The sequence below is a fragment of the Ammospiza caudacuta genome, chromosome 19 (genome assembly GCF_027887145.1).
Source record: "Ammospiza caudacuta isolate bAmmCau1 chromosome 19, bAmmCau1.pri, whole genome shotgun sequence".
Lineage (NCBI taxonomy): Eukaryota > Metazoa > Chordata > Aves > Passeriformes > Passerellidae > Ammospiza > Ammospiza caudacuta.
Window position 1 is genome coordinate 3518514 of NC_080611.1, and position 27670 is coordinate 3546183.

Genomic DNA, 27670 nt, shown 5'->3' on the forward strand with positions numbered 1-27670 from the left:
CACCAGCAAGGGCACAGTCACGAGTTGCACAGAGGAGGGAACAAAGCCCAAGGTGCTGGCACAGCCCAGAGGGCAGCAGGGAAACACCAGGAATGCAACACAACTGGGGCTCTGCTTTCTGCTGCAACTGCAGCTGGGCCTTCCCCAGGTAAATGACACTCGCAGAGCAGCAGTGTCACTCCCAGAGAGAAATTTGGCACAAGATGAGCAGAAGAAAGAGAGGAAATCAGCATTCATTGAAGTCTTACCTCATCTGATCCTGGCCGCTTCCCACTGTCCCCTTCTCCCACAACAGGCAGCTCAGTTTCTGCAACAATTTCAGCAACACTAGTGGGAAGAGTGGAGAGAAGGCCAGTTGTAATCATTCCACAGTGAAAATATCTCTGCATGCAGTGTCAGTGGCCCTGAGACTGCATGGAAAAGCAAGAGTCTCCCTCACTCACCCAGAGACCTCAGACAGGTTTCCAGGACAAGGCTGGTGGGGCTCTGGACAACTCAGGGAGCAGAGAAGTGAAGATTTTACCTGGACTTCACATCCATTTCTTCCTCAAGGAATTCACATTCAGCAGCCTGCTGGGTCTTAGAATTCTCTCCTCTCTCAGTCAGTGTTACTTCTGTTTCTCTCAGTTCTTTATTCTCCTCCTGGAACTGCCCAGTCAGGTCTCCAGAGCCATCTTTATTTTCCTGAGGTGTTGGTTTCTCTTGACACACACTTTGAGAAGAAACCTGAGGTAGTGTGCTTGCAGAACAGCCATCTCCCTTTGCTGTGCTGCAGCTTTGGGCTCTAGAGCCAGCTTTAGGGAGGGAGAAGAATTTGGAAATATCTTGTGATTCCTTTTTAGCTGCTTCTGCAAGCATTTGCTGCTTCTTGCTACGTTTGGGCTTCTTAGCAGGGCTCTCCCCAAGGGCACTTTTTGTGTCTGGACTGGGTTGCTGCCCCTTCTTCTCTGGGTGTATTTCTACCTCTGCACTCTCATCCACTGCTTTGGTTGCAGTTTCTTCCCTCTGGAGAACAGAGTTCCTGGTGTCCAGGTCCAGACTGTTGCTGCTGTTGTCTTGCCCACTTGGACAGTCATTTTTGACAGGCTTTGCATCACTCTCCTCTTGGATCTTCAGCAGTTCTGAAGCTGTCTGGAACAAGCTGGATTTCTTTGGGAATCCTGCTCCCACACGCTTGGGTTTGAACTGGGGAGACAGGAAGAATAAGAAATTTTGGATGTGAGATCCCTGAGTGCAGCACCATGAAAGCAGCTGAGTTTCTGCACACAATACACCAGTGTGGGCAGCTGTAAGCTGGGAGAGGCTCTAAATCTGACTGATCACCACCCCATCAACAGAGACATGAGGGAAATGGATTAGGTGGAAGTCCTAGGCCAGCAGTAAGAAAACAAGGCAGCATCCTCGGATAGAGCAAGATGAGAAAGAATTTATTTAAGCTGTGGCCTGCAAACAGATTATATTCACTAATAACAATGTGGCAGACAGGAAAAAGCAATTACAATAGAAATATGCAGTTGTGGCCACAGAAAGGACTCAAATTTATAAAAAGGCAGACAGAAAAAAACACAGGAGCATTCCCTCCTGTCTATCCCAGCAGTACTCACCGAGGGAACCTGGGATGCAAGGACAAACTCCCCTTCTGCTAAGGAATCAGATTTTGTCTCCAAATTGCCGTTACCACCTGTTCCAGACCCAAAGACTGAGAACAATTCCCCTTGTTTGGAGGCTTTATTGATTTCTGCCACCTGAAAAGAGAACAGAAATATTCTCTAATGGCCAGAAATCTTTATGTATTCCTGCCTTAGTACATAGTAAAAGTCATAGTAACAAAACAAATATCTGCCCTGGAGAGGAACCTGCCTCAAGAACAGAAACATCTTCATTGAGAATGATGGCAATCAGATAAATTAAACCAAGGCTTCTCCAGTGACAGCAGCAGCCTGAGGAATTCCCAAATCCCTGTATTGTTACAACATATCTGGATAAGCTTGCACTGCTGTGTAGTTTTTCAGAGCCTGTAAAGCCAACAAAGATGTAAACCCGAGGTGATTCTGGGCCCTCCTGGTAACAAAAGCATGAAGAAAGATTTGTAAGATACCCAGGGCAAAACACAGCTTGTTCTTCACCTTTCCCACACAAACTCTGCCCTATTTGCCCTGGAGCTCCCTGGCTGCAGGGAGCAGCAGAAGGAGAAGTTTGTCCCTACCTTCTTTAGCACAGCTGCCTTGTAGGAATTTGCCATTTTGCTGCTCCGGAAAGCTTCATATTCCATTTCCACTGCACAGGCACCAGGGTCTGACCTGAAACACAGGCTGGGGTGATTCCTGGCAAAACACACTGCTGTATCTGCAAGGGGAACACTAATGCTGAAGTATCTCCCAGAAAGTACAAAATCCACTCCCTCTGGTACAAGAATAAGTGATAACTTCCAGTTAAGTCCTAAGGCATGCAGCGGTGAGTTGATGGAGCATGGAAAGGGTGATGAAAATGTTTTTGCATCAAGATTCTTGCCCACTTCTCCGTTTGAGAAGTACACTATCCCCATCTTGTGGGGTAGGGAAGAACTGCCACTCCTTGGATCAAGCTGACACCAGGGATCAGCCACGAATCCTCAGGTCTGATCTTCAACATCACAGCCAGAAAGATGCTTCAGTGAAATGACATCCTTGGATAAAATAATTTTTAAAACTTAAAAAAGCATTCCCTGTGTATTAATTGTGTTAACAAAGGGCCTGCTCTTCCCTGAGCACAATTAATACACATTACAATGGTAATTGTGCTCAGGGAAGAGCAGGGCCTGTGTTAAGGGACTCAGTATGCACCCCTATTTCCTCATCTCATACCATTTTCCTTCTGCTGCTGGAGTCTTTTGGTTGTTGCTCAAAGCTTCTTCCAGCATTTTCAGGCAGTGCTCCCGGCCCTAGGAAACATGGGATGCTCAGACATGCTCTACAGATGTCTCACTGCCCCTTGGACTTGCACCCCTGCAGGAGCAAGGACAGGCCAGGCAGAAGCCTTGTTGTTCTTTGCAACATCACTCACCTTCACAGTGAGCTTGGAGATCCTCCTGCTGGCAGCCTCCTTCAGGGGACAGTCTGCACCTGCCACAGGAGAGAAATTTGGGAAAGGAGCCATGGCAGGGCTGGCCTGATGGAGAACATCTCAGCTGCCACAGGGAGTTGCAGGTCCAGGACTGCCTGGCTTTCTGCATTGTCACCCCAAGGAACACTGAGGTCACCCTTTGTACCTGGAGAAGCTGCACACTCCAAAAGAGCAGGCAGAAACCAAAGTGAGAATGTTTTCTCTGATTGAGAACATCTACTTTGGAGTTTAGGCCTAACAGCTTTCCAGAATCTTCCCACCTCAGAAAACCTTTCTTTAAGGCTCTTAGGAAACTCAAATCTTTTCTCCTCCTCACAATATCAACAAAAAAAAAAATCAGGCTGGATAGAATAACCTGACTTATCAAGTGTTCTTTTGTAACAGTGCCAGACAGGGCCCCAAGCAACACAGTTACAAACAGCAAAGGTTTCCAGCAGTTTCCTTCTAGTATTATTATTACTATTATTATTATTATTGCTGCATAACCACTGCAGAAACAGCCAACACTACAAAATCAGGTTAGACAGTTTTCTTTCTCTCTTGCTTATTTGGAAATGTTGTTCAGAAAGATGCATTCCATATCTTCACCCTGACCAAAGCTAAGCTGTGGTCCATCTCCTCCAGCCAAGTTTTCACAGCCAAAAGCTTGACCTCTTTGCCTAGGGACTGGTACCTCCAGTGGTGATGCTGTACAAATTGCATGCAGCTGCAAAATATAAGACTTTCTTCTCCCAAAGAAAACCCATTATAAATCAAAGAGATATTTACTTGGAGGAACAAAATCTTCCTTTTCTGGTTCTTTGCCCTGGAAGAAAACAAAGATCAGTCAAACATTTCCATTCCTACTACACACATGCAGATCTAGAAGCACAAAAGACATGTTTTATATCTGTGCTCCAGGGAAAATTAAAGCTGAAGTTATAAAGGCATTGAATACATGCCAAAACAGGGCCAAGAAGACAAAGAATGAGAATCAAAGCCAAAAGTTCACCTCTGCTATAGGAATATTTAAGAGAAGCTGAATGGGAAAATCTGTTTTTACTACTACCATGGGCATTAAAACCAACAGGCTCCTCTTTCTTAGCACTGCAGAGAAACCAGCACATGAATAAGCTGCATTTCTTCCTATTATGGGACTGGCCCAGAATGTGGAGAACACAACAAAAGCAGAGGTACAAGAAGTGAAGGACAACAAGCAACACCAAGATGAAATAATTTACTGTGATCAGTGCCAGGAGGCCTTTATGGCTGTCAGACAAGCTCACAGCAAACCCTCTGAGCATCCCTCACAAACTGACCCCAACTCACTTTGCGCAGGCTCATCTGTTTCTTGTAGAAGTTGTCCCACTCCCGTTTCCGACGCTCCTCGTTGTCTTCATCCCAATTCCCACTGCCCTCTTCATCATAGCTGGATGAGGCAGGAAAGCAAGAGGAACTGTAGCTGCAGCATGAACTGGGGGACAAGCCTGAGAAGCCACCCCAGTGATGCATCCCACATCCTCTCTGAGCATGTCGGCACCTGGAGTTTCTCTGCCATTGCCCAAGCAGGACAGCAGTGAGTGTGCTCCAAAAATGCACAGCATTTGTTAACCCCATAAAGTAGGAGGCAGTGCCTTGAACTAAGAGCTTGTGACCAGTGCCCTGAGAATGGAGGGCTCCATTTCAGCAGCTCTGCCAGATGCTCCCAGGGGGTTCAGGAGTCACTGCCTCCTGTCATGTACCCCATCTGTCAGTGCCTCCTGCCCTGGGAGCAGAGATGGCAGAAAGGCACAACATCCATTCCTCAGCCTCACTTGTTCACAGGCTGCTGCAATAAATGAAATCTCCATCTCTGCTACACTGAAATGCAGCAGCTGATGCTCACCAGATGTAGCCCAGGAGTTCACTGCCTCCCACTTACAGGTATCACAAATCTGAGCTTTGGAGCTGCTAACTATTACAACTTCCAAGGCAAAACTACAATCAGATCATGGAAAGGTTCAGTCAGCCAAGTGGCAAGCACTGATCTGTACAATAGCATTAGCTGTGGCTTCTCAGGTCCTGAGACCAAACACAGGCTTAGGTCACCAGTCCTGGTTTCCTCTGACTGAGTTGGACTTGGCCAAAGAACAAAGGTACCAATCTCAAGCTTTTTAAGGTAAAGCAGAGGGCCTGGCCAGCCTACAGCACTGTGTATCCTGGCACAGCTTCATGGGCAGTGCCAGCAGAGAAACTTCATCCTGACGCAGCTGGACAATCACTGCAACTCTGCCAGAGAACAAGGAGAAAGAGAACTTGTCACCTCCACACTGCCAAGCATTTTACAGAATTCATCATGTTTTCCACTGCACATCTTCCTTTTGCTGTCAGCCTGACAGGAAAATGCAGCAATCTGCAGAAGAATCTGACACTGGCACTTCCTAACATCCTCTGTGGTGACTAAGTCCTGTCAGTGGCCCCTGGCCTGCTGGCTCACAGACAGTTGTGTTAAATCAGGAATGAACTCTGGACCATGTCATCTTGGTCTCAAGTTTAAACATTTCTGAACCTTGTGACTATGAACAGGCTGAGCCCACTTGCTGCTTTCAAAAATTTCAGGCTAGTATCTTGAGCCAACTACATTGTGCAGGGCAATTCTTAGCTCTGTCAAAACAGCTTTTGGTTCTCTGGAACACGAATGAGAACGCGGCTGCCAAAGTGTGTGGAAAATGAAATTCCAGCTGCTGCTGCCAGAAAGTTACAGGAGAATACCATCCACACAGAAACATGTGCTGAAAATAGGAGTGTCTGGGCCTGCAGCTGGTGGATGCTCTTTTCTCTGATGGCTCCTGTGAGATGAGTGTAACCTGTCTGGTACAGACCTGCTGAAGCCTTTGAGGCCTCTCCTCCCGCCCTCGTAGAGCTCTGGGTCGTAGCTATCCCAGGAGGATCCTGTGGGCCTGATGGAGGTTTTGCTCCAGCTGTTGCTGCAGCGTTCCAGCTCCTCCAGTTGCCTTTTCACTGCCCCTGGGTTCCTGCAGAAGTCACAGCACTTGTTGCAAGGTGGGGTGGCGTCACCGAAGTACTTCGCGATGGCAGCGTGGCGACAGCTTGGAAACACAAGGCAAAATCATCTGGTCATCACTTCCATCCTCAAAAACTCCACCCTCCAAAAGCAGGAGGTGTCTTTAGATAAAGATTTTGAGCCTGTTTTTCACAGAGAATGTCTATTCCAGCAGGAATCACAGGGTTTAATACCCGGAGCAGTATTCGGGCTCTGTTCCTGGCACCTGCTTAAAGTCTCTCTGCCTTCACTTTCCCATATGTAAAAAACCATCAATGTTAATCTCTTCTGCTAAAACCTTTCAGGTCTTTGAGACCTGCAAAAGGAGCAGCTGATGAAATATATAGTTATTAATTCTGTATCGCTGGCTAAATATATTCCACATCCTATCAGCACGGCTGTAGGTAAAGAGGCCCCATTGATCACTGCACCTCAGAGAACATCTCACAGTGAAGAACATCTCACATTAAAGCTTCTAGGTTTATTATTTATGATTTGAAGCTGAAGAAATATATATTTGAAGACACAGGAATGTAAAGAAAATCTCAGGAATAGAGTCCAAAGTGAGGTCACAAGGGAGTGACCATTCAGATAACACAGCCTGGATCTCGATGGGCTCACACATGCTCCAGATCAGCACCAAAGTCTGGGTAGAGTCCCACATGCATGAAAACCAGCTCATTTGCTCACACAGGATTGCACAACCAGTTTACCAGGATTAGCAAACCAGCCATGAGAAGATTACTAGATTCTTCCAGAAATTTTCAAAAGATTTTTGGCAGGCATCAGTGTTTTGGGGTACATAAAAAAGAATTTGGTGACAATATGCTCACTAGCAATACAGGCAGGAAATAATGTCTCTTCTAAAACACTCCCTAACTTAAACCAGGGAACACACTGATTTTGCCAAAAAATGATCAGGCAGTTACTTCCCCTCCCTTTTTTTTTTCAAGAAAGCAAAATTTAGAGGACCTTTTTAAAACTAAAGTTTCTCAGCAGAGGTGGCTGGCTGTGTGTTAGTCAAAAAGCTGATAATAAATATAGGAAAACATTCACTTAATTGGGCATTTAGAGATCAAATCTGGCAGCCAAAGTGGAACAAAATTTATTTTAGGAGAAAATTATTTTACTACAAAGAACAACAAAGTGGAAATTTTTATTCTACACCAAGGCGTGCCCTAGTGGGCTTCCTAACTTCATCTGCAAAAAGTGAGTCACAGAGGGGAAAAGTAAGAGAGCAAGCACCTCATTTACTCTTATTCTAAACCCTCTAAGGCATGTCAGAACTCTCCAGAGATCTAACAAACACAGTTTTCTTCTTCACTTGTGTCTGTGTGTCTGGCGAAAACACAACTGCATGTTGTGAACCAAACAACTGCATGATGAACCAAAACATCACAAACGAACGCCAGAGGGGCTGCAGGGGCTGCAGGCTCACTCCTTCCCATGGCCTGGGAGGTGGATCTGGAAGCAGCACAGCAGCAGGGCCCAGGCTGCTGTCCCCAGCAGTGACCTGAGCGTGCTGAAGGGGCAGGGAGCTGGCAGTGCTCAGGTGAGGGGCTGCAGCAGGGTGTTTGCAGGGCACCAAGGCCTGGAGAGGCTCTGACAAAGCTGCCATTATATCCCCCTGCAGGGCCACACTGACTCACTCTGCTCCTGCACTCAAAGAGCTCCTTTCACATGGAGGGCAAGGCTGGGGGACCCAGATGGGGGCAACACATTCGATACCCTTGTCCTGCCTCTCCAAAAGAACCACTGGTGCTGCCTGGCTGGCCAGTGCTACGTGACTCTAGAAATGTCAGCGAGCTGCAAGTCAGCTTTTTGTTCCCCCCAAAGAAAACAGGCAGCATTCTCATCAGTCCCTGTCTGTTCCCCTCACACACTGATCTGTATTAGAGTTAACTGAGGCATTCAGTGAGGGACAAGCCCTCTCCCCACTCCCACAGCTCACCAGGCTCATGCTGGGGAGGGACAGCCACACACACCTCGGTCCTTTAGATGCCCCAGGGGAGGGCTTTGGTGGAAGCAGAGATCAGCTGTGAGCTCACTGGAATTTAGAGTTCCAGTTTCTAACCCATCAGGCTTGTAAAGCCAAGCCCTTCCCACCCAGCCTACTGTAATTGCCTTTTTCTTCCTGAAGAATTACCCAGACTGGGGCCACAGCCCCACTTTAGCCAACGGTGTTCAGGAGTTGGGCCATAACGGAAATTCAGTTGCAAAACTAAAATTGCAATCCTATAATTAAGGTCAAAAGACAAAAAGGCAGTTACCAACAGGGATGCCGGGGTTAATCACTGGATTAATACTTAACACAAGAGCTCCTGAAAGACAGTTGGTTATGCATTAACATGTGAGGGGAAAGCTTCCTCTGTCACACCAACACCTGACTAATGCCCACGACATGGAGATGATTTACATAAATTAATGGTAGTTTGTATTATTATACATGTTCTAAAATTACTGCATCTTTAAAATATGCCACTGTATTATTTGTGTCCCTTCGCCCTTCAAAAGAGTACGTATGAGCTGACCATTGGTCTCTAAAATGTCTAAACAAAATCATTATGTCATTTCAGACATTCCCTCCCCCCTCATCTGACATTATGGAATGGGATGAAGAGCAAATAACAAAGAGGTTTATTAACACATTTTTGTCTGTGGCAATGCATTTGAGGAAAGTACTAAACTGACCACAAAGCTGCCTGCACTTGTGTAGTTTTGGTAGTCCTTGTTTTTATACACCACAAAAAATAGGAGTGCTATTCCTGCAATTAGAAGAAGCAGATGGACAGCCAGAGAAGAAGCAAAGTCACATATCCCAAAAGAAGCTCTGTCTCTCCCAAAAAACACCAGAAAAAAGCATTCCCTTGTATAAGCCAGAGGGTACAGAGCCTCATCAGCAATGCTCCCTGAATCAAACAACTCAGCAAGTCTTGGAATAATGTGAAGTGAAAGGGTTAAAAAAGATAAAAATCACATGAGGGCAAATTAGTTATGCAGTTGTCAAGCGAAAGCCATTTAATGAGCTTTATCAAATAGAAGAGCAAGTCATGAGGCTGATGAGAACTTCTAATTTTGCACCTGTCTGAAGGACTGTGTCCTTTCATCATCACCCGAGCTTCACCCTCTGAGACAAGACAGTGCCAGTCAGCTGTCCCCAGAATACAAGAAGCGAAAAGCTCAGCATCAAGAGAGTAAATGCCTGGGCCAAGGGCACGGAGGGAATTCACTGCCCCAGCACTGTCCCTGCTGCCCTGCTCGCGGCAGGTCCCTCACAGAGCGGCTCTGTCCTTGTGAGCACTGGCTCTGCCCTTTCAAGGAGCACAGGAGAAAAGCTCCTTCTCCTGGAGCCGCAAGGAAACCGGGCAGCACAAAGAAAAGTTACTCTCTTTAACATCGCCCCAAACTATCGCAGCCAGGGAATCCATTCAAGTCTCACGGCAGAAAAAGGCGTCATTAAAAGGTAAAGAAGAAACTCCTCTCTCGGAGGAGATGCACAGAGGAAGCCGGCAACAAGTGCCGGCCCTCGGGTGCCCCGGGGAGCTGGCACCGGCTCTGGCCCAGCCTGCGCTGCCTCCTCTCCCTCCCTCTTTGGCACACATGTAACACGAAACTTCGCATCTCCACGACAACCAGCAACAAAAAAAAAAAAAAAAAAAAAAAAAAAAAAAGAAAAAAAAAAAAGAAAGAAAGGCAGAGACAACAGCTGGCTGTCAGCAGCGGAGCAGAGAGGAGCCGAGCGAGCAGCGAGCCGCAGGATGAGGGGAGAGATGACGTGAAAAGTTTAAGAAGACGAAAGAAAAACAAGAGGAGAAGCAGAGCTGGCGGTCGGGGTAAGGCTGAGCTATCGCCGCTGTTCGGTGAAGCGCGGAGGGGCTGGAGCCGGGGGAGCTGCCCCGGCTCGGTCAGCCATGGAGCACAGCTTGGGAGGCGGAATTTGCTTGCCAGGGACACCGAGCAGCGAAGGTGGCAGGAGAAAAGCTTTTAATGGGATGGCGGAGAGCTGCGCCGCAGCCGCCCTCTAACAAAAGGAGCTCCGAGCCCGAGCGGGACTCCGCAACTCCTCCGCCGTGACAAAGGCAGGCTGCTCGGGTTTCTGTGCTCGTACAGAACCAATGTCCCGATAAACTGGTGACCTGATCCAGGAATAGTCGGTGTGGACAAGGCAGCCGGGTCCGAGCTGTGCGTGCCGTAGCGGGGAGCACAGGCAGGCGCGGACGGAGCCCAGCCACGGCTTTTCCCGCAGCTCCTCCCAGCTGCAGCCAAGTTTTATCCCCCAAATCCTGATGCAGAGAGCTTAGAAAACAAACCCCGGTCGGGGAACTAGCACGCTGTGCAAGTTAAGCATCTGTGTCTAATAGAAATAAACGGAAAGATTTTACAGAGCTGCTAATGAGAACATTTAAAAAAGAAGAAGAATTCAGCCAGTGTATCAGGTACAGATGCTGGTTTAGTGCTCAAAGCAGCAGGAGAAGCGCTGCTCTGAGAGGCACATTCATGCACATACACAGCTCAGGGCTTACAGTAACCACACCGTCAAGTTTGAATGTAGTGAGAAGGGAAGGAAGAGTAAAAGGATCACCTAAATACATGAAATTTTACAACATAGAATCATTTAGGTTGGAAAAGACATTTTAGGCCATTGTGTCCAAGCTCTGGTTTTACAGAGGTGTCCCACCTGTGCTCCCATCTCCGTTTTGCTGTTGGGTATGGGAAGAGGGGCTGGTAATGGAGACTGGCCTTATAAATCCCCATTTTCTGCTATCTGAAGCTGACTTCTCTGTTTGGAAGCTGCTGCAGCTCCCAGCGCTGAGCTGGGACCCCTCAGCCTCTGCCAGGAGGTGCAGGGGCAGTCAGCTGTTTACAAACTGGAGCAGAAAGCCAATTCTCACACAAAAAGGTCTTCCCAATCCTACACATGCCTGTAGGGAGGAATGTTAAGGATCAGGTATTTCCACTTCTCTCCATTTCCATTAACAAGGAATGGAGCGCAGGTCTTTCTGACCTAGAGTATTACAAACATGGAATTGGAACTGCCTGAGTGAGGAGAGGTAGCAGCTCAGACCCACACGCCTCCAGCCTGGCCCTAAGGCTCAAGGGGTTGGAGGGAAGTTTCCACCCTGCTAATGGAGAGTCTCTGTAGGTTGCTTGTTGCAGTTAAGAGAGGTTCTTAAATAAAGCATGTGAAAAAACAAAGTTTAGCGAAACAACAAAGAAAAAAAAATCAGGAGGGAGGAGTGAGGGGAGAAGGGCAGGGGAGGGAAGGAGGTGGAGAAACATGCCAAGAAAATCTTAATGGGTTTGGCTGGGGGCTTGTCCAGCTGCAGCCATGCTGTTGATGTGTGGGGGCAGAGGCACAGCAATGTGAAACACATGTCTGGATAAAAACAGCAGGACATGGCTTGTGTTACAGCTGTCACAGTGCACGGGCCTCAGCCTGACTGCAACCAACAGCGGGTGTGGGAATGAAGGTACAAAATAATCCCAGTTTGACAGAGTGGAGACAAGCCCTGAGCACAGAGCCTGCTGTGGGTCAGCGGGGACTGTGAGGGGCTGGGAGCAGCACCCACCCCCAGCTCCATGCAGCTGATGAGCCTCCTAACAATTCCTCCTAAGCAGCAGCTGCTGCAGATTTTGATTTTTGAGCTCCTACACCCCAATAGCACCTTTACTAGGATTAGTCCAGGATATTTCAAAAAGCTCAAAAATGCATGTAATTTAGGAGACTTGTAGATGTGAGATCAAGGACAGGGCACAGAGGTGGCTCTTACAAGGTGGAGGAGTTTCCAGCACTCTCAGGACCTCAAGCACCAACTACTGATAGTAGATCCCACTATGTTTGTGAAGTCACTAAAAGGCTTTCACAGGCACACAGCTACCTCTCAGCCGGCTTCCTGGGAAATGGATATTTTGCTAATATTAGAATAGACTTTCAGGCTAGATTCAAGCATCACCAACCCTAAAAAAAGTTCTCTTGTAGAAGAGCTACAGGTTTATTTTTAAAATTGACCTTTTCCTTCCATTGGATGGCTCAGTGTTTTGTTTTCCCCACTTAAAAAATTTCTAGTAGTGAGGAATTATCTCATGAGGTTTTGTGGATGTGTTTGTGGGATGGACTGGAGAAAACCAGGGTGATCAGCAGAGGTGTAAAGACTCCCAGCTCAGTGTCCCAGTGGGCACCTTTGCTACTGAAACTGGGAATTCAGTGCCTTTTTACATTAATCTAATATTAGGTTGTAGGGAAGAGAAGGCACATTTACAGTGCTGCCTCAAAACCCATCTCCAAATAGTGGGTGGTGGAGATGACAGGGTATTCCAGCCAAAGGGTGACCCAGGCAGGGCAGCTTTAAAATCTCAGGAATGTGTGGCCTTCTGCTCCAAACCAACTGACAAAGTCCCAGCTTTTCTCCCATGGCATTGAGCTACAATTTACCAGTTTGGGTGTGTGCTGTTCAAGGGCTGAATTCTCTTGATACTAGAAACTATTTTCATCTGTTTGGGAATGAATTATAGGTCTGTCTGGCTCTGTGCACTCCTGTTTTAAGAAAAAATGGGTTTGTCTGAACTATAGTTAAGATTCACATGGCTGGTCAAGTACAGTCATGGCAGCAAACACTGCATTAACAATGATGAGAGACTGATAATACAACTGCATTTCTATGGCCCTTTTCATCTCAGCAGTACACTAAAAGCTTAGAACAATAAACAATCATGCAGGAGTTATGACATGTTACACCAAAATGCATCCACTGTAGGCACACCTAGAAACCCAGCATTGTTTGAGAACAGGAAGCACTGCAGACCTTATCCATATAAAATCAGGACATTTCAGGGACCAAGAACAAAGCTGGTGCATTTTGAAACTGGCCAAGCCTTCATGTTCTTTAAAAAGTGGCCAAGTACAGTCAGAGCTTATTTTAGAGTTTCAGACCTTTGGCTGCTCAGCACCCTCCTTCCCTGAGGTTGGGCTTGCCTTGTAAGATTTCCAACCAGATAAGCCTCCACAATCCATAGAGTCTTCCCATCCCTGTACAGGTCCAATTTCAACCAATTTATTGGACTAGTCTGAGTAAGAACAACACAACATTTGCTTCTTCAAAGCCCCAGTCTTAAGGAAAGGCCAAGGCTGCAATGAGAATGTTGCCCTGGCATTCCACTTGATGGGAACATCAGGAAGGTTCTGCTTGGTAAGGTCTCTGGAGCCATCCTGCTGTGGGAGGAGAGCCAATTCACCATCACTGGGACTTGCTGCATTGGGACTAGAGGCACTGGCAGCTTCTTGTTCCCCCCATAATTCCCCCTTCCAAAGCTTTATCTCCACTTGTAGCTTATTAAAGCAATAAACCCATGCAAGCACAGTGAAACCAATGGATCAGGATTATGGCAAGAACAATATGAGGAGTATGGCTGGGTTAGGAGCCAACAAGAGTGGAAAGCACACTTTCATCTACATCCATCCTCAACAGGCTCAGTGAACAAAGTGTTCAAAGTACTGAGCAAAACAATGGCCAGTTCAGTTTGTAACTGCAGCAAAACCAGGGACTTGCTGCCTTTCTATCTTAAGATTTCCAAGCATGCTGGAAACTTGGACACACAACAATCGACAAACAGAGCTCTGATGTGGTTCCATGTTCTGCTGTCTTGCAGAGATGAAGTCACCCAGCAGTGGGATGTGATGTTTTACCCAAAGTCACAACCAGGGAGCATCACTGGCAGGCCAGGGACACTGCCTGTATTTACTAACTTCCAGTCCTGGGGCTAAACCACAAACTTAAATTTGTGCTTTTTGCACTAAAAAAGGCTGCTCAAATAGCCCCAGGGCTATGTGTAAACAAGTGTCTCATTCTCAGCAGCAAATTTCAGCTCACCCACTCCCTCCAGTTCACCTGTGGATGCAGCTGTGTCCACACACAGATCAACACAGACCAAAAACCCCAAATGTACAGCAAAAATGCAAAACCAAAATGTACAGCAATTCCAAAAGACTCACAGCAGCCTCACCAGCTTCAGGCAGACACAGGGATGTGAGACCTCACTGTACATGGTCATCTCAAAGCTTTTTTCTTGGAAAAAGAAGCCTCCATATGCAGCCAGTTCACAGCAGAAAGGAACCTTGATGGAGGCTTTTCTCTTGAATGTCTAGATTGAGGCTTTTTAATGGCTTTATTCTCCAAGGGACTGAGCAGGCAACTTCTTTGAGTGCTTCAGCATGGCATGAGTCCATTAAAACAACTCAGAAAGATAATTTCAGTGCTATTATGGCAATTTTCACAGCTTTCTTCAGTGGGCACAGCAAGATGAATCTGCATTAGTGCTTTCTGGGAATCTAAACCTGTGTAAGTCCTAAACACAGGACATGCACTTGGGGTTTCCAGGGTCATGTAATCCTTGCAGCTGAGCAGCACACCTGCAGCTGTTTGCCATTCCCCTGCATCATTTCTGTGCTCTGTCCTTTCAACCAAGGCTAATAACTCATGGCACATGGCAGAAGGGGCCTTTTTTTTTTCTCATCAAAACCAAATAAACCCAAATTAAATTATTTGTTTTATTCCCTCCCCCTGCTGGGCCTTGCAACATTAGAGGAGGGCAGAAAGGTTTGATGATCTAGTTCCACTGGCATCGCTGATTGGATGAGTTATTTCTGAAGCCAAAACCATGAACTTCAGGCTGCCACCCCATCCCAGCAGGATGTCACAAACTGCCTGTGACCAGACCTTGTATTACTTTCTTTTCTGTGTGAGATTCTTATCTTGCCTCTCTTCATCTGATTTTCACTTCATGTGAGCTCCAACTACAGCTGTGGAGCAGAATTTCCTGACATCAGTCTGACAGTGTGTTATGAAGGCCACATTGCAGTGTGGTCATTCAGGACTTTTTCCATGACATGGATGAGTTACATCAGCTCTGCTGCCCTACAGCCAAGTCTCCTCTGCTCTGGAGGGTTCCCATCCTCAGTGGGTGAAGTTTTGAGGAAGGACAGTGATGAGCAAGAAGAAATTCTCAACTGAGGCAAACACTGGCAGACAATTATATTTTCACCAAACTCCTGAGAATCTCTGAGGTTCTAACTTGAGTGGCTCTTCCAGCCTCTAAAACAGCACTCCAGGCCTAGAAAGTAAACTGTCATTTAAGGCCCACAGTCTTCAGTTTCAAACCTCTTAAGACTTCCCTGTTTTAATAATAATCATCAGAGTTACTGCTTCAACTGAATATCCTGCACCACCTAGCCTTTACTACTGTTGGTGACTGGAAGCTTATTTGAACACAATATAATAAATCAAAAGGAATTAATTCTCACAGCTCCACTCTGTTACTGTAATGTCATCACCTTTGTGTTGTAAATGAGGCAGATGTATAAGACAGCTGTTTTAAATCACACAATCCTCACCCTTGTGCTAATCTCAAGGGTAAAATCTTGGTTCCACTGAAATCAATTGGGAAAAGGTCCCATCAAAACTAGTCCTGAAGGAAGACTTTACATCACAAGTAGAATGGAACATACAAAAGTCCATTAATGTAACTGTCTTTCTTGGAAGAGTTTTACTTTTTTCCTTTAAGAATTATTTTATTCTTCAGCCTTTTACCTTGCTGCAGAAGCAGAAATCGCAAAGCAGAGAGTCCTTGAAGCAGCAGAAAGTGCAATCAGAAAAACATTTGCTTCCTCATGAGTAGGTTGGAGACTGCACCACCACCATCAAACTTTGTCCCTGATGAAATTCAGACCAAGGTAAACAAGCAACATTCCTTGCAAGTTTTAGAATAAAAACTCCTTCACTCAGCTCCAGATCAGGTACCATGGGCAGAGTGGATTGTCCATTACAGAGACAGGCTTCATTATTTTTGACTAAGCACTCTGCTAATCCACATGCAGTTCTACAATCAGTAGAACTCAGTAATTTTACCCTGTATAACCAAATTTCAAAGCCTGGCTCTTATACCTGTTGCTTCTGGTGCAACCCAAAGCATGGCATGGAAGTTCACAGCAAATTCATTATGAGGAGAACTTGTGGACAGGCAGAAGCACCTCCAAAGGGAACAAACATTTTCACAATGTTAAAGCCAGAAATTTTATTTTTTGATTTTTTTTTTTCTTCTAGAGCCAAGAACAGAAAGCACAAATCATTTCACCTCTGCCTCATCCACCATGTCTTAGAATGGAATCAAAATTGAAAACCTGTTGACACAGAATCCTGCAGCACTAAGGATAAAGCAGCCGTTTCTGGAGAAGCTCACTTGGGGTATGCAATCATCTGGAAAGAAGTATTTAACCCTATTCTCAAAAGGTGACCTTTTCAGGTCAAAAGCCCACAGCTCTGCCTCCTTCCTGAATTGTAGTGATCTTTGTGTAGATGAGGATTTTCCATCCACCCCCATTTCTAAGAAACCAGCTGGTTCCGATTTTTATTCCTTAGCTTGGATTTAAAAGAACAAAGAAAACCCTTTTTGAATTGCATAAACATACAAAACTAATTTAACTTGGCACTGTAGTACTTAAGCCCAGCATGCAAAGAAACAGCCAAGGTCTCTCTGTCCTCAGTGTGTTTAGAAAAACTGAACTCCAAGCATCCATTTGTTTGAGTAACCAAGCCAGATGTTCAATAAGGAACTAGCTGGTTTGTTCTGGAAATGTTGTCTTGGTCACTTGGCTTTGTGTTATCACCAAGATCAGGATATTAAATTGCAATGTTCAAGTCCCAAACCCCAGTGTTGCCTGTTACAACACACACAACCAGTACATTTTGATATTATAATGAAATAAGAGTTGTAACCCATTCAAGTGTTGACCTGTCTAAACACTTGTTTTAGGTGGAACTATGGATAGTTCTCAAAAATATACAATTCCAGTTCCTGACTGAAGCAAAATTTGAAGATCCATAGGCCTCATGCCAGCTAGTTTGTTGCAATGCCTCCTAAAATCTTGTTCATGGGGTAAAAGAACAGCAAATATTGGTGACAAAACTGAGGCATTTAACTTTAACTAAACTAATAATATTTTCAGTAACAAGAGCTCCTGATGATCCCTCTGGGAATAAAGAAGGCCTAAGATTACTGAGCAGGGCAGGAGGGATTAGCTCCACAGGGGAGAGATCTCCCTGACAGATCCAGGGGCTTTTGCTTTGCTCACCATCAGCAGTGATGGGTGGAATCCACTGTTCAATTCATATATTGCTCTGTGGCTTAAAATAAAAAAAACCCTAAATTTAGCTTTCTTTATGAAACTGCATTCATCTCTAAGAACTTGAAAAGCATCCAGCTCTCTCTAGTGAATGCAGACTTTAACTTTTAGTATCACATACAGTAAAACTGGTTAATAAAAGATTATTAATACTATTGTATTGAGGTGTTGAGGTAAATGCCTTTTTTAAGGTATTTTGAGGGAAATCCCCCTTTTTTTGAAGGGGGGTTCTGTAGCTCAAAGTGCAAAAAGCCTTCAAGGGAGTCTGCTTTGTGTTATTCAGTAACAAACAACTGAAGACTATGTACAGTGGAGTTCAGCATTCAAACTGGGTTAGAAGTGCATTTGTTTCTGGAAGGACAAGTTAGCACAACTGGAAAAAAAAAGTGCTTTGATTGGGTGAGAGCCAAAGGCAGGCACTGTCCAGTCTAGCTCAGTGCCTGCTGGAAGAAGTGTCCTTGTAGAAGAAACACCATTTGGACTCTGCTTAACAGTAGTTGACAAAAACACTCTTGCAGCTGGATTTTGAAATTAAAACAGTGCCAGGACACGTAGACAATTAATAGTCCTCCACCTTAGCTACTGGGAACAAGGACTGAGACCAGATAAACTTGTTTTCCTTGTGATCACTGGCTGTATAAGAAGGCTGGCAGCTCCCTAGCATTAGTCAGTGAAAAGGTTTATTCTCTGGTTCTCCTGCAGCATAAAGCCTGGAGAGGTTGTGACAGAATGTCTTCTGAAAGCTTTCTGAAGGAAGTTCAAGCCATTGGTGAGAAGTTTCTCCTCAAGCTCCAGAAACTGCCCAAGGCTGAGCCAGTGGAGATTGTCAGCTTTTCTGTGGTTCTTCTGTTTATTGGTGAGTTTGTGGGTGGAGGCAAAGGGGTGTCAGAATTTCTCTCCTCTCCTATGGGGGCAACTTGCTCCACAGGCTGTGTAGGAGGGTTGGTGATGTTGGCTGTTGTTTTCTAGGCTGTGCTCTAAGGCCCAGGTTAATTCCTAGGTAATTTTTAACATTCAGTGTGTACTTCTACATGGTTGCAGAGCATGACAGGAAACAGCACAGCTTTCCCCAAAGCTTCCTTTTTAAACATTAGTTAAATTAGCAATATTTTAACCAACCCAGAGCTGCTGTAATGTTTTGATGCATAGGAGATAGTTTTATGACAAATGGTCCTAGAGCATCTCCCTGCCACAGAGGACACTTAAGAGGGGCTCTGAGTGTCATTCTTGTATTGGCTCAGTGAATTCAGATGAGTCCATTTATTCTCCTCTGGTAATGGCAAGATCCCTCCTGCTGCTCTGTGTGGGGATGGCATGGAAGGAGTAACAACTGGATCAAGAACTGTTGGGTCAAGGAGGATGAAGTTTGTTTATACAATGGGAAAATAAGCAGGAAGGAAGACAGGCCCTGCTCCTCAAAGACAGGGCTTGCTCCTGGCCAAAAGGAAGGGTGTGTATTCAGCTGGACACTCCTCCCTGGGCTGGAATTCACAATGTCACACCTGCTGCTTTATTTGGTTCATCCCTACAGCTGGTTCCCCACAGGTCAGGTTACCTGGCAGCCCAGGTCCAGGCTTTAAAGGAACACAGGCACACACAGAGGCATGCTCACATTCTTACATGTTCTGCAGGATGGAACATGTCATCCTTTTCTACTCCAGATAAACTAACACATCCCTGCCAACACCTGCCATCCTGGCTAGAGTAGAGGACAGTCAGTTAGCCACTGTTCTCTGAAATGAACCCCTGCATTTGAAGTATCTTATTTTTTCAAGCTAAATACAGAAGAGTAAAGCCAACCCAGTCACAAGTCTCTATGCTTGAAGAGTATGCTGAACTCACTCTTCAGAATTACAACTGCCAGTTTGAGTAATCAAACTCCCTCAAGTCCGGTTACTCAAAAATCCAAAGCTGGATTTTCATCCTTTCCAGGCACATGGGCTGTTCTTAGGTACTGCATGTCAGCTCCCAAACAACAGCCCATTAAGTGGGTAAAGAAACCCTCACACGGTTTGGAATGTAGCTCTTAAGGTCTTGAAATGCCTGGTAATGATTGTCCAGATTAAATGGAAAACCAATAAAAAGGAGCAGGAACTTAGGAGGAGGAAGATGGGGATATAGGGCAAAAAAAGAATTCTCAAGAAACCAGGCTTTGCTCATTTTGCTGCTCGCCAAACAACCTGGAGGAAACATAAGGTTACTCTGCAGTAGGAGGAGGAGACATAGGGTTACTCTGATTGTTCCTGTGCTATGAAGCAATGTCATCTGTTTCTCTCTGCAGTTACTGTGCTGGTGCTCACGGTCATTGCCTGCAGTTGCTGCTGCTGTGGCTGTGATGGACGCCCTGAGCCCAGACGCAAGAGCCAAGTCAGCCCAGCTGCCCATTCCTGAAGTGACACAACCTGCTATGCAGGACACACATGGACATCAGCATCAGTGCTATGGGAATGGCTTTCCACACTAGCCCACTGAAAATGGCAATAACAAGATTAATGAACACGACTCAAAGGACCAGAAATCACAGCAGGGAGTTCCTTCTCTCTGTGACAGCCACTACTGTGACAAGGAAGGTAAAGCTCCTTCACCATCACTGTGTCCCTCTTCTGGACTGGGATGGGGTGGGAGGACATGGACACAGATTGCTGAGAAAAGAGAGAGCTTTCCCAAAGACAGCCCTGCAGCTGGGCCAGCTGAGGATCCCCCCATGGACACGGAGCCATGGAGCAAAGCAGAGGCCACGCACACAGCCACACTCGAGGCACTGCCTGCTCTCCTCACCACAAGGATGGTACTGGGCATTAGCAAAACCCATTGACACCACTGGGAGGTCCAATTGCTCAGGTCATCGTGGATCAAGGCCAAACTTGCTCCAGGAGACATGTTTAGCTGAGATATCTGCTGGAAAGAACAAATGGTGGACCCTCTCATCCAGATGTGCCAGCTGAGGCTCTGAGTACAGCTGGTGTCATTTCATTGGTGATGTGATGATGGGAAATTGCCAAAGGAGAAAACAGATCATGTGGAATGCTCTTTGTAAATAGAAAGATGATGGCAAAAGGGAAAAACTCACCAATCCTGTGGCTTATTTTGATCATTCTCTGTTCAACATGCTCCCACTCCACCCCCTGTGGTTCCTCTCTTCTGCTTATTGCAGATGAATGGCTCTTGCAGAGCATGGGAGCTCCAGGAGATGAACAAATCCCAATCCTTACTTGAGGGATCTCTGTGCCTGACTCTCTGCACTGTGTGCAGTTTATTTTAGTAGCCATGAACATGATGCCAAGGGTGTGTTTATGAGCAAGCACAGAGGCATTTCAGAGGAGTGACACTTGATGGGAGCCATCACTTCAGGGTATGTGCACAGCAGCTGACAGCGGGCACTGTGACAGAGCAGAGCCAAGAATGGGCTGCTGGGCTGGAGTTAACAAGTGCAAATAAATCCCTCTTCCATGCTGCAGCCACTGTGCATGTTTGGTTTACACTCTGGTGAACTTCCGAAAGGGATTTACCGACACACAAGGCCGTGGCACAGGCCACCCCTTCCACAACTGGCACAGCACAGGAAGGCCACAATTCTGCACTAAACTCTGAACCACTGGTGTCTCAGCACCAAATGGGAGACCAGCCATCTTTGTGAGAAGGAATAAACAATTACATGAATATAGAGAAGTCATCTTTTGCCTCTGTATCCCAACTAAGTGTATGTACCAACGCCAGTGTCTAGCTAGGGAGAACAGAATCATCAAGGTTTTAACAGTGGGCTTTAAAATACTCTTTACACTTCAGGAGTTACAGAAAAATAAAGAAGTCTCTGTATAGAAATGTATTTTCTCTGTTGCCTGCACCCATATTAGTAAAAGGCACATTACTTCAGCTTCTTATGTATTTAATGCACTTTATTTTTTGCCAACAAACCGGATCTAGGTATTTGGTATTTTTGTACTGCTGCACATTGGAATATATCTGCAGCCAGAGACATAGTCTAAGAATTATAAGAAAAATAAAATTCCTAAAACTACCAGTGTTACTTTTAAATTAATAAAAAGAAAAACTCTCCAGTGGAAAATGAGGATGTTCTTTAGAAATAAATATCTGAGACTCAGCATGACAACCGCCCAGAGCAGACTGCACTAGCATGAGTTACTGCATGCACAGTTACACTGAGACAACAAAGTGTAAAAAAAAAAGAAAAAATAATTTATTAGGCTGTCCCAAAGCCTTCACTGCCAACCAACATGTTAGGGGGAAACAATCTCAAGCATGGCATCAATTTAAACATTCAGAGGTGCATCACACCAACCTCCTGTCACATAAGTCTTTGCTCATTTCACTCACAAATGAGTGGCAAAGTGACATCGGGAGCCTCAGAATCTCTTTTGCAGAAACAGACTCAACAGATGTTTTTGTATCTAGATTAAGTCACGAGACCCAGGGAAGAACAGAGCTCACTTTCTTCCAGGCTTGTGCTAGACAGTGCCAGCTGCAGACATTAACAGCATCCCACTGAGGGCTGTTCCAGCAGCACAGAGCCAGCCTGTGCAAAGACAGAGGGAAGCTTGGCAGGCTGGACACACACCAAGGGCTGACAGGTTGCTGTCACTGGGAACAAGCTGCCAGGCCTTATCTCAAGAGGAAAAGCCACAAATGCATGTTTCCCAGTGGTGGTACAAATTAAACCACTGACAGATACCAGGCAGAGGAACGAGAGAAATGGCTCCTGTCTTATCTCAGCCACTGCAAGTTCCTGAATTAGAAACAGAATAAACACAGCAGTGTTAAAAAAAAAAAAGGGAAGGAAAGAAAAACAGGCAATCCTCTAAAGGATTCAGGTGGCTTTCTGGAGCAGAGGACCAGCTACCATGTAGAGGGGGTCAGTTTCTACCTGGTTGTTTGGACCTCACAGGCCTGATGTTCTGTTTTGTACCACTGCACTCAGCTGGACTATTCCTACAGCTGGACTCAGACATGCCATGCTTGATCTGCTGCTTTCTTGCATGCATTCAGGGTAGCCTGAAAGATGCCAGCAAGTGCCCAGCTTCCTGCAGCTCTTCAGCTTCTGCTGACTACAAACCTGCTGGTCCCTGGGTCCCTGCTCAGCACTCACACAAACTTTTGTGTTTTGGCTTTGATCAGTACTGAAATACAGACACCTACAGGGAGCAGCAGTGAGGATGGATCCTCTTGTTTCAACCTGCAGAGGGAAATTCAGAAAAGCACAGAGTAAGGCAAGGCTGCTTCTAACACAGCAACTGCCATTCATATTGTGAAAGCCTAGGAGGAACTGCATTGGAACACACTACTTCAGTTGTGAAGATAAAAAGTGTTGAAATTGTTTCTTTCCCTGAGGAACCTCAAAGAGCCAGGAAGGCCAACCCCTCCAGCAGAAGTGGTTGAAGTTCTACTAATGACTTAATGGAATAGCTTCTGTTCTGTAACATTATCCCTCTGGTTTGCTTGGATTGTGAAAAATAAGTTTCCTTTTACACAGGCAGTGTAAAAGTAAGTTTCCTTATTTTTCACGGGCTTGTGAAAAATAAGTTTCCTTTTACATACAGGCAGTGTCACACACCACACTCCTCCTTCTGCCCTTCCTTCTCTCTCCAGCACCATCCCTCTGTCCTTCTCCAGTCAGGAAAGTGATAGAGAGTTTTATTGCAGCTCACCTCAGTGCAATGCTCTGGAATGGGTTTATTCACCTGAACTGTCACAGTGAATTTTGGACTGCAGGGCAATCCTGTTCAGTCTCACTCCAGTCTCCTACTGGAGCTTGCAACACAGATCCAGTTGGGATCCAGGAAACACAGTCCTCTTCTCTCCACCACATCCTGCAGCCTGCCCCAGACAGAGACCACAGTGGGCCTTTACAAGCCCTGCCAGAGCTGTAGGAGTGGATGAAATGTCTGAGGAACAGCTGGGTTCTAAGTTGGGTTCAAGGCCTTTCATTTGATTAGATTAGCCACACCTTTGCAGGAATTAATCAGCTGTTAATCATTTACTTCAGCCCAAAGAGGAAACTTCCAGGTTACCTCTACAAGTCTCCAGGTACAGCAAGGGGTCCCCTCACCACAGGCCAAGATCTCTTGGAGGAGTGAAGAGGACACAACAGAGGAAACACCTACTACAAACCACAACAGCTTCAGGTATTTATAAAATGTCATACAGCTCTCCTTTCTGGGAGGTGAACTGCACTTAGCACAAGAGACAGGAACTTCCTGGGGGATGCAGTCCCACGGGATGTCTGTCTTTGGGTCTATGGAACTTATATCCAGGCTGCCTCATTCTTGAAGGCAAAGGAATCCAGAACAGCTTTGATGTCCTGTGTGCTGGTTGGTTAAAGGCTGAGCACAGTGATCTGCCATCTACCCAGAAAACAAACCATTAACTGAATAAATCTGGCTGTTGAGAAAGAAACAAAAACTTCAGCAAGTGTGAGTTTGTGCTTCAACTCAAATCCAGCCTGCTGAGGATGAAACACTTTACAGGAGTAATTCTTCTTCTTAGAGTATGCAGGATACTGACATAAGAGGCAGCAAATCAAGCAAATTTTCAAAAATAACCTGTAGCTCTTCCTGTATTGCATATGCATAATCACATTTGCAAGAAAGTGTGAGAAATATTCCATCCTTTCCCTTGAGAAGCACAGAAGCTTTAGTAAAACCACAAGATGCTCAGTAAGAGATGCTGGATGTTCTTTAGAAAGCTGACAGTGAAGTCATTATTCAAAGTATCAGTGAAAGAGCAAGTGAGTAGAACCTGCTGAGATCCCAGTTTAAATTATTACTGGACCTCCCTGGGGGCGGAAAATTTATGCTTTTATTGCAGAGTAACAGAAACAATTACTAAAGCAAACTTCATTAGCAGGAGTTTAACATAAAATTAGGACACCCTTATTAACATATTTGGACTATTCTAAGCCCTATGGAAGAAACAAGTTGTACATGATCCTTGCTTATTATTGGTGGGGTTTTTTGCTTGATTTTTTTAAAGTAAGTGTTCCTTTAATCTCCATTGTGACCTCAGAGTTAAGCCCCCAACTCTCCCTTTTAGAGATCCCCGCAATGGTATCAAGGAATTTCTCCCACTGAATACTTGTCTTTCATGTGTAGGCTGTACAGCTGACACAGAGTCCATATTGCACATGCTGGAGAGACACTGTATTATTGAGAATATTGATTAGCTACAATTAAAATAAATCTCAACAGATTGCTGTAGAGCAAGCAGCTGTTCCTCTTTAAATCTCTGTAGATCTGATTGTTAAACCAGTCTCAGCTGGATTTCCTCTGGTTTATGCTCCCATTTCTGTGAAGGGTGACCCTCCTTTTGGAGGGGAATGCCTGCAGGCACAGACACCATGCATACCTGCACTGGTTTTGGGGCTGAGGACATGGAGAGAATACAAGACCTGACCCTGTTGTTGTCTGTCCCCAGCAGGGTGGAAGCCAGCATGTCACTAGAGCAAGAGGCATCCTCAGAGCTGCAAGACCTAAAGAGCCTGATTGCAACAAGTGGTTGGGCTCTTGGAGGGCTGGTGGTGATTGTCATCTTCTGCTCTGTTTTTATTGCTCTCATTTTGTTTGCTGCTATCTTTGGGTGCTGCACATCTCCAAGGCACAGACGGGGTGGCTCATAGACAGCAAAGTGGGGACACAGAACTCGGTACAGCTGAGCAAGAACCAGCCCGGGTACAACCTGGTTGTGTTGTTCACAGAAAACTCTCACCTCACTCCCTGTGTGGTTATTTCTCTTCATGCAACTTCCCTGCATCAAGAACAATGTCCCAATGCCAGCAAGTTGTTCTGCAGGCCACAGCAAACTCAGTACATGAGGCTGTCTGGATTCAGGAACTGCAACATTCAGCGAATACCAAAGTAAACTCATCTCTGATTTTCATCTTTCAAGCAAAACCACCAGCTAGGGGTGGCAAATGGTCAGCCACCACCTAAATCTGATAAAGATGTGTTCTGCTGCTGCAGCTACATGTGTTGGGAGGGGGGTTTTCATCTTGTAAAAGGGCAGTAGGAAACTCTGGCCCTGAAAGCTTTGAACCCACTCTCTAAAAGCAGCTTAGACCATTGTTCTTCTGTCATACTCAGGCCTAAATACACTATGCAAAAACTTACTTGCCAGAACACAGTCTGTCTTTATTTGTTCTTATTTATTACCTTGCAAGGTCACAGTCTGAGGTTTGCTTTCACTGTTTAGATAGTGAGTAGAACTGTATTAATTCAATATGTAAAACAGAAATGCAATGTGGCTTTGCTTTCCACAGCACCTCAGTCACCTGCAGAGTTATGAGCAGGGAAGCCAAGCAGGGGTGCTGCACTATGTGACTCTGGGGTGCACACCCCATGATTTGCAGTTGGAAGAGTGGATCAAGCCGGGTAAGGGAAGAAAAGGTCTGGGAGGGGTGATTTCTGATTAAGTCAGTGATATTCCCTTACTCAGATTACTACTTTGAGGGTGGTGAGATACTGGGACAGGTTGCCCAGAGAAGTTATGGATGCCCCATCCCTTGGAAGGCCAGGTAGGATGGGGCTTGGAGCAACCTGGCCTAAGGGAAAGTGTCCCTGTCCATGGCAGGGGGTTGAACTAGGTCATCTTAAAGGTCTCTTCCAACCCAAACCACTCTATGATTATACAAAAGCCAGCCACAACAGCCATCTGTGATCTGGGGCAGAGCTCCTCAGACAAGTGGATCAAATTCTTAGAAAAGAAGTCTCCCAGCAGCTCCTTCACAGCACCACCCTGACTTTGGACAAAGAAGTGCCCCTTTGAGGGGCTCAGTGTTGTGCCACACTTCAATACAAACAAGACCATGCCATAAACCCAGGATTTGTTTGCCAAATATGACGAGAGGAGAACACTCTCACCAAGGCACCAGAAAAGCAGCATGTGTTACATTCATGCTGAAAAAGCTGTTCTAGACCCACATGTGAAAAATGAAACTGAATGAAGAACTTGTAAGCATGACACACAAAGATCATTTTCAGTTAGTGGACATACATTGCTCTCTTCTTGGCAAAATTACAGCTTTGATGTCTGACCCAGCATAGAACAGCAATTAGTACAATTACAGCATGCAGGGCATGAACTAAACCTGAACAAGGCATGTTGTGGTTGCTAGTCTGCATTTAGATTGGGCACGTCCATAATTTGAGCCTGTTTCTGAAACATTCTAAGCACCACCAGGTCGTTCTAAGGTCAGTGAGAATCACAGACACAGCAGAGTGGAGATGCTGAGATTTACAGAGACATTAAATATAAATGCTTCCATCACATGGCTCTCTGCCCCCTTAAGAGAAAAGTGATGTACTGAAGGAGGAGAGTCAAAACAAAAGCAAATGCAACAAAGTAAACCCATGATCAAAGATGGAATATTGTAAAATGTATCACCAGAGAAGTTAAACATCCCCCTGACTTGGTCAGACTCCAAGACCAAGGTCTCAGTTAGCTCAGAGGTGGGAGTGGTAAGAGATTTCTCAGGGACACATGCAGGATCTCAGCCATAACAGTTTCTTGGAAGAACAGGGCATGTTTTCCCCAGCACTAACAGTGGTCTGTGAAAGAAATGCACTCACCCCAGCTCCTCACAGAAGTTCACAATGGCATCAAAAGCTGTCATCACAGCTTTGTCAGACTCTTTTAAGGTGCCTTTTTTTTCCTGAAAGTAGATGGGATAAGGAACTGTAGTCTTCAATGTAAATTTACACAGAGTAACTCTAGCAAAGATCAAATCCAACCCTTCTGAGCTACATGGCAAACAGCTACAGACACCTCCCTGTCTCTGCTCTATTCCTCTGGCTCTGGCAGCCTTTTCCTTCCCTGCTTCCCTTCCTTCTGCTAGCCTTTGAAATGGGGCTCCACACAGCTCTAGAGTCAGAACATTTCATTTCATCTCTTCATATGCAGAGGTTACTGCAGGCAAAGCAGGGCAGAGCCAAGGCAGGGTGATGCAGGCAGGTGGGTACAGTTCTGCAGCTCTCACCTGGATGTTAGAGAGCTCCTTCTTGATCAGGAAGCTGACTTGATCCCTGTCATTCCTTGAGTAATAGAGGCGACAGCAGGATGGTTTTCCATCCCTCCCAGCTCTGCCAGACTCCTGGTAATACCCAGCCATTGACTTGGCAATATTCCAGTGGGCAACAAATCTGCAGGGGGTAAAACAGGGAATGTGAGGCTGCAGGTTTCTCAGAGCTCCACACACCAGTCTGGTGTCTGTGGGCATCAACAACAGCAAAAAACAGGGCAGAAAACATAAAAGAGGATGGAACACAGTAAGAGAATTTGCACACTGAAGTTTTAGTCCTCTTAACACACAAGACACGGAAAGCAGCAGAGCTGTAAGAAAACAAATGCACCTGGGCAGCATG

The 27670-nt window shown here is 45.6% G+C and overlaps 2 protein-coding genes across 3 annotated transcripts in view; one reads left to right on the plus strand and one right to left on the minus strand.

Annotated features, from left to right (window-relative positions):
* RECQL5 (RecQ like helicase 5) overlaps nt 1-27670 on the minus strand; it is a 37488-nt gene that overhangs the window by 2548 nt on the left and 7270 nt on the right. Inside the window, exons 7-17 of the mRNA XM_058817503.1 lie at nt 27286-27448; nt 26879-26961; nt 5943-6170; nt 4411-4510; nt 3871-3907; nt 3043-3101; nt 2844-2920; nt 2207-2300; nt 1605-1745; nt 524-1185; nt 249-327 (exon numbers count right to left, since the gene is read on the minus strand). Coding sequence (XP_058673486.1) covers nt 249-327; nt 524-1185; nt 1605-1745; nt 2207-2300; nt 2844-2920; nt 3043-3101; nt 3871-3907; nt 4411-4510; nt 5943-6170; nt 26879-26961; nt 27286-27448 — 1723 coding nt within the window. The remainder of the gene's footprint in view (nt 1-248; nt 328-523; nt 1186-1604; nt 1746-2206; nt 2301-2843; nt 2921-3042; nt 3102-3870; nt 3908-4410; nt 4511-5942; nt 6171-26878; nt 26962-27285; nt 27449-27670) is intronic.
* On the plus strand, nt 9812-21173 carry SMIM5 (small integral membrane protein 5). Of its 2 annotated transcripts, XM_058817507.1 has the most exons (5): nt 9852-9957; nt 15701-15851; nt 16222-16362; nt 18003-18156; nt 19582-21173. In XM_058817507.1, the coding sequence occupies exons 4-5, from the start codon at nt 18030-18032 to the stop codon at nt 19689-19691; spliced, it is 237 nt and encodes a 78-aa protein (XP_058673490.1). In that variant the 5' UTR covers nt 9852-9957; nt 15701-15851; nt 16222-16362; nt 18003-18029; the 3' UTR covers nt 19692-21173. The 2 variants fall into 2 exon arrangements, with proteins under 2 accessions (XP_058673489.1, XP_058673490.1); XM_058817506.1 differs by lacking the exon at nt 15701-15851 and having other exon boundaries at nt 9812-9957.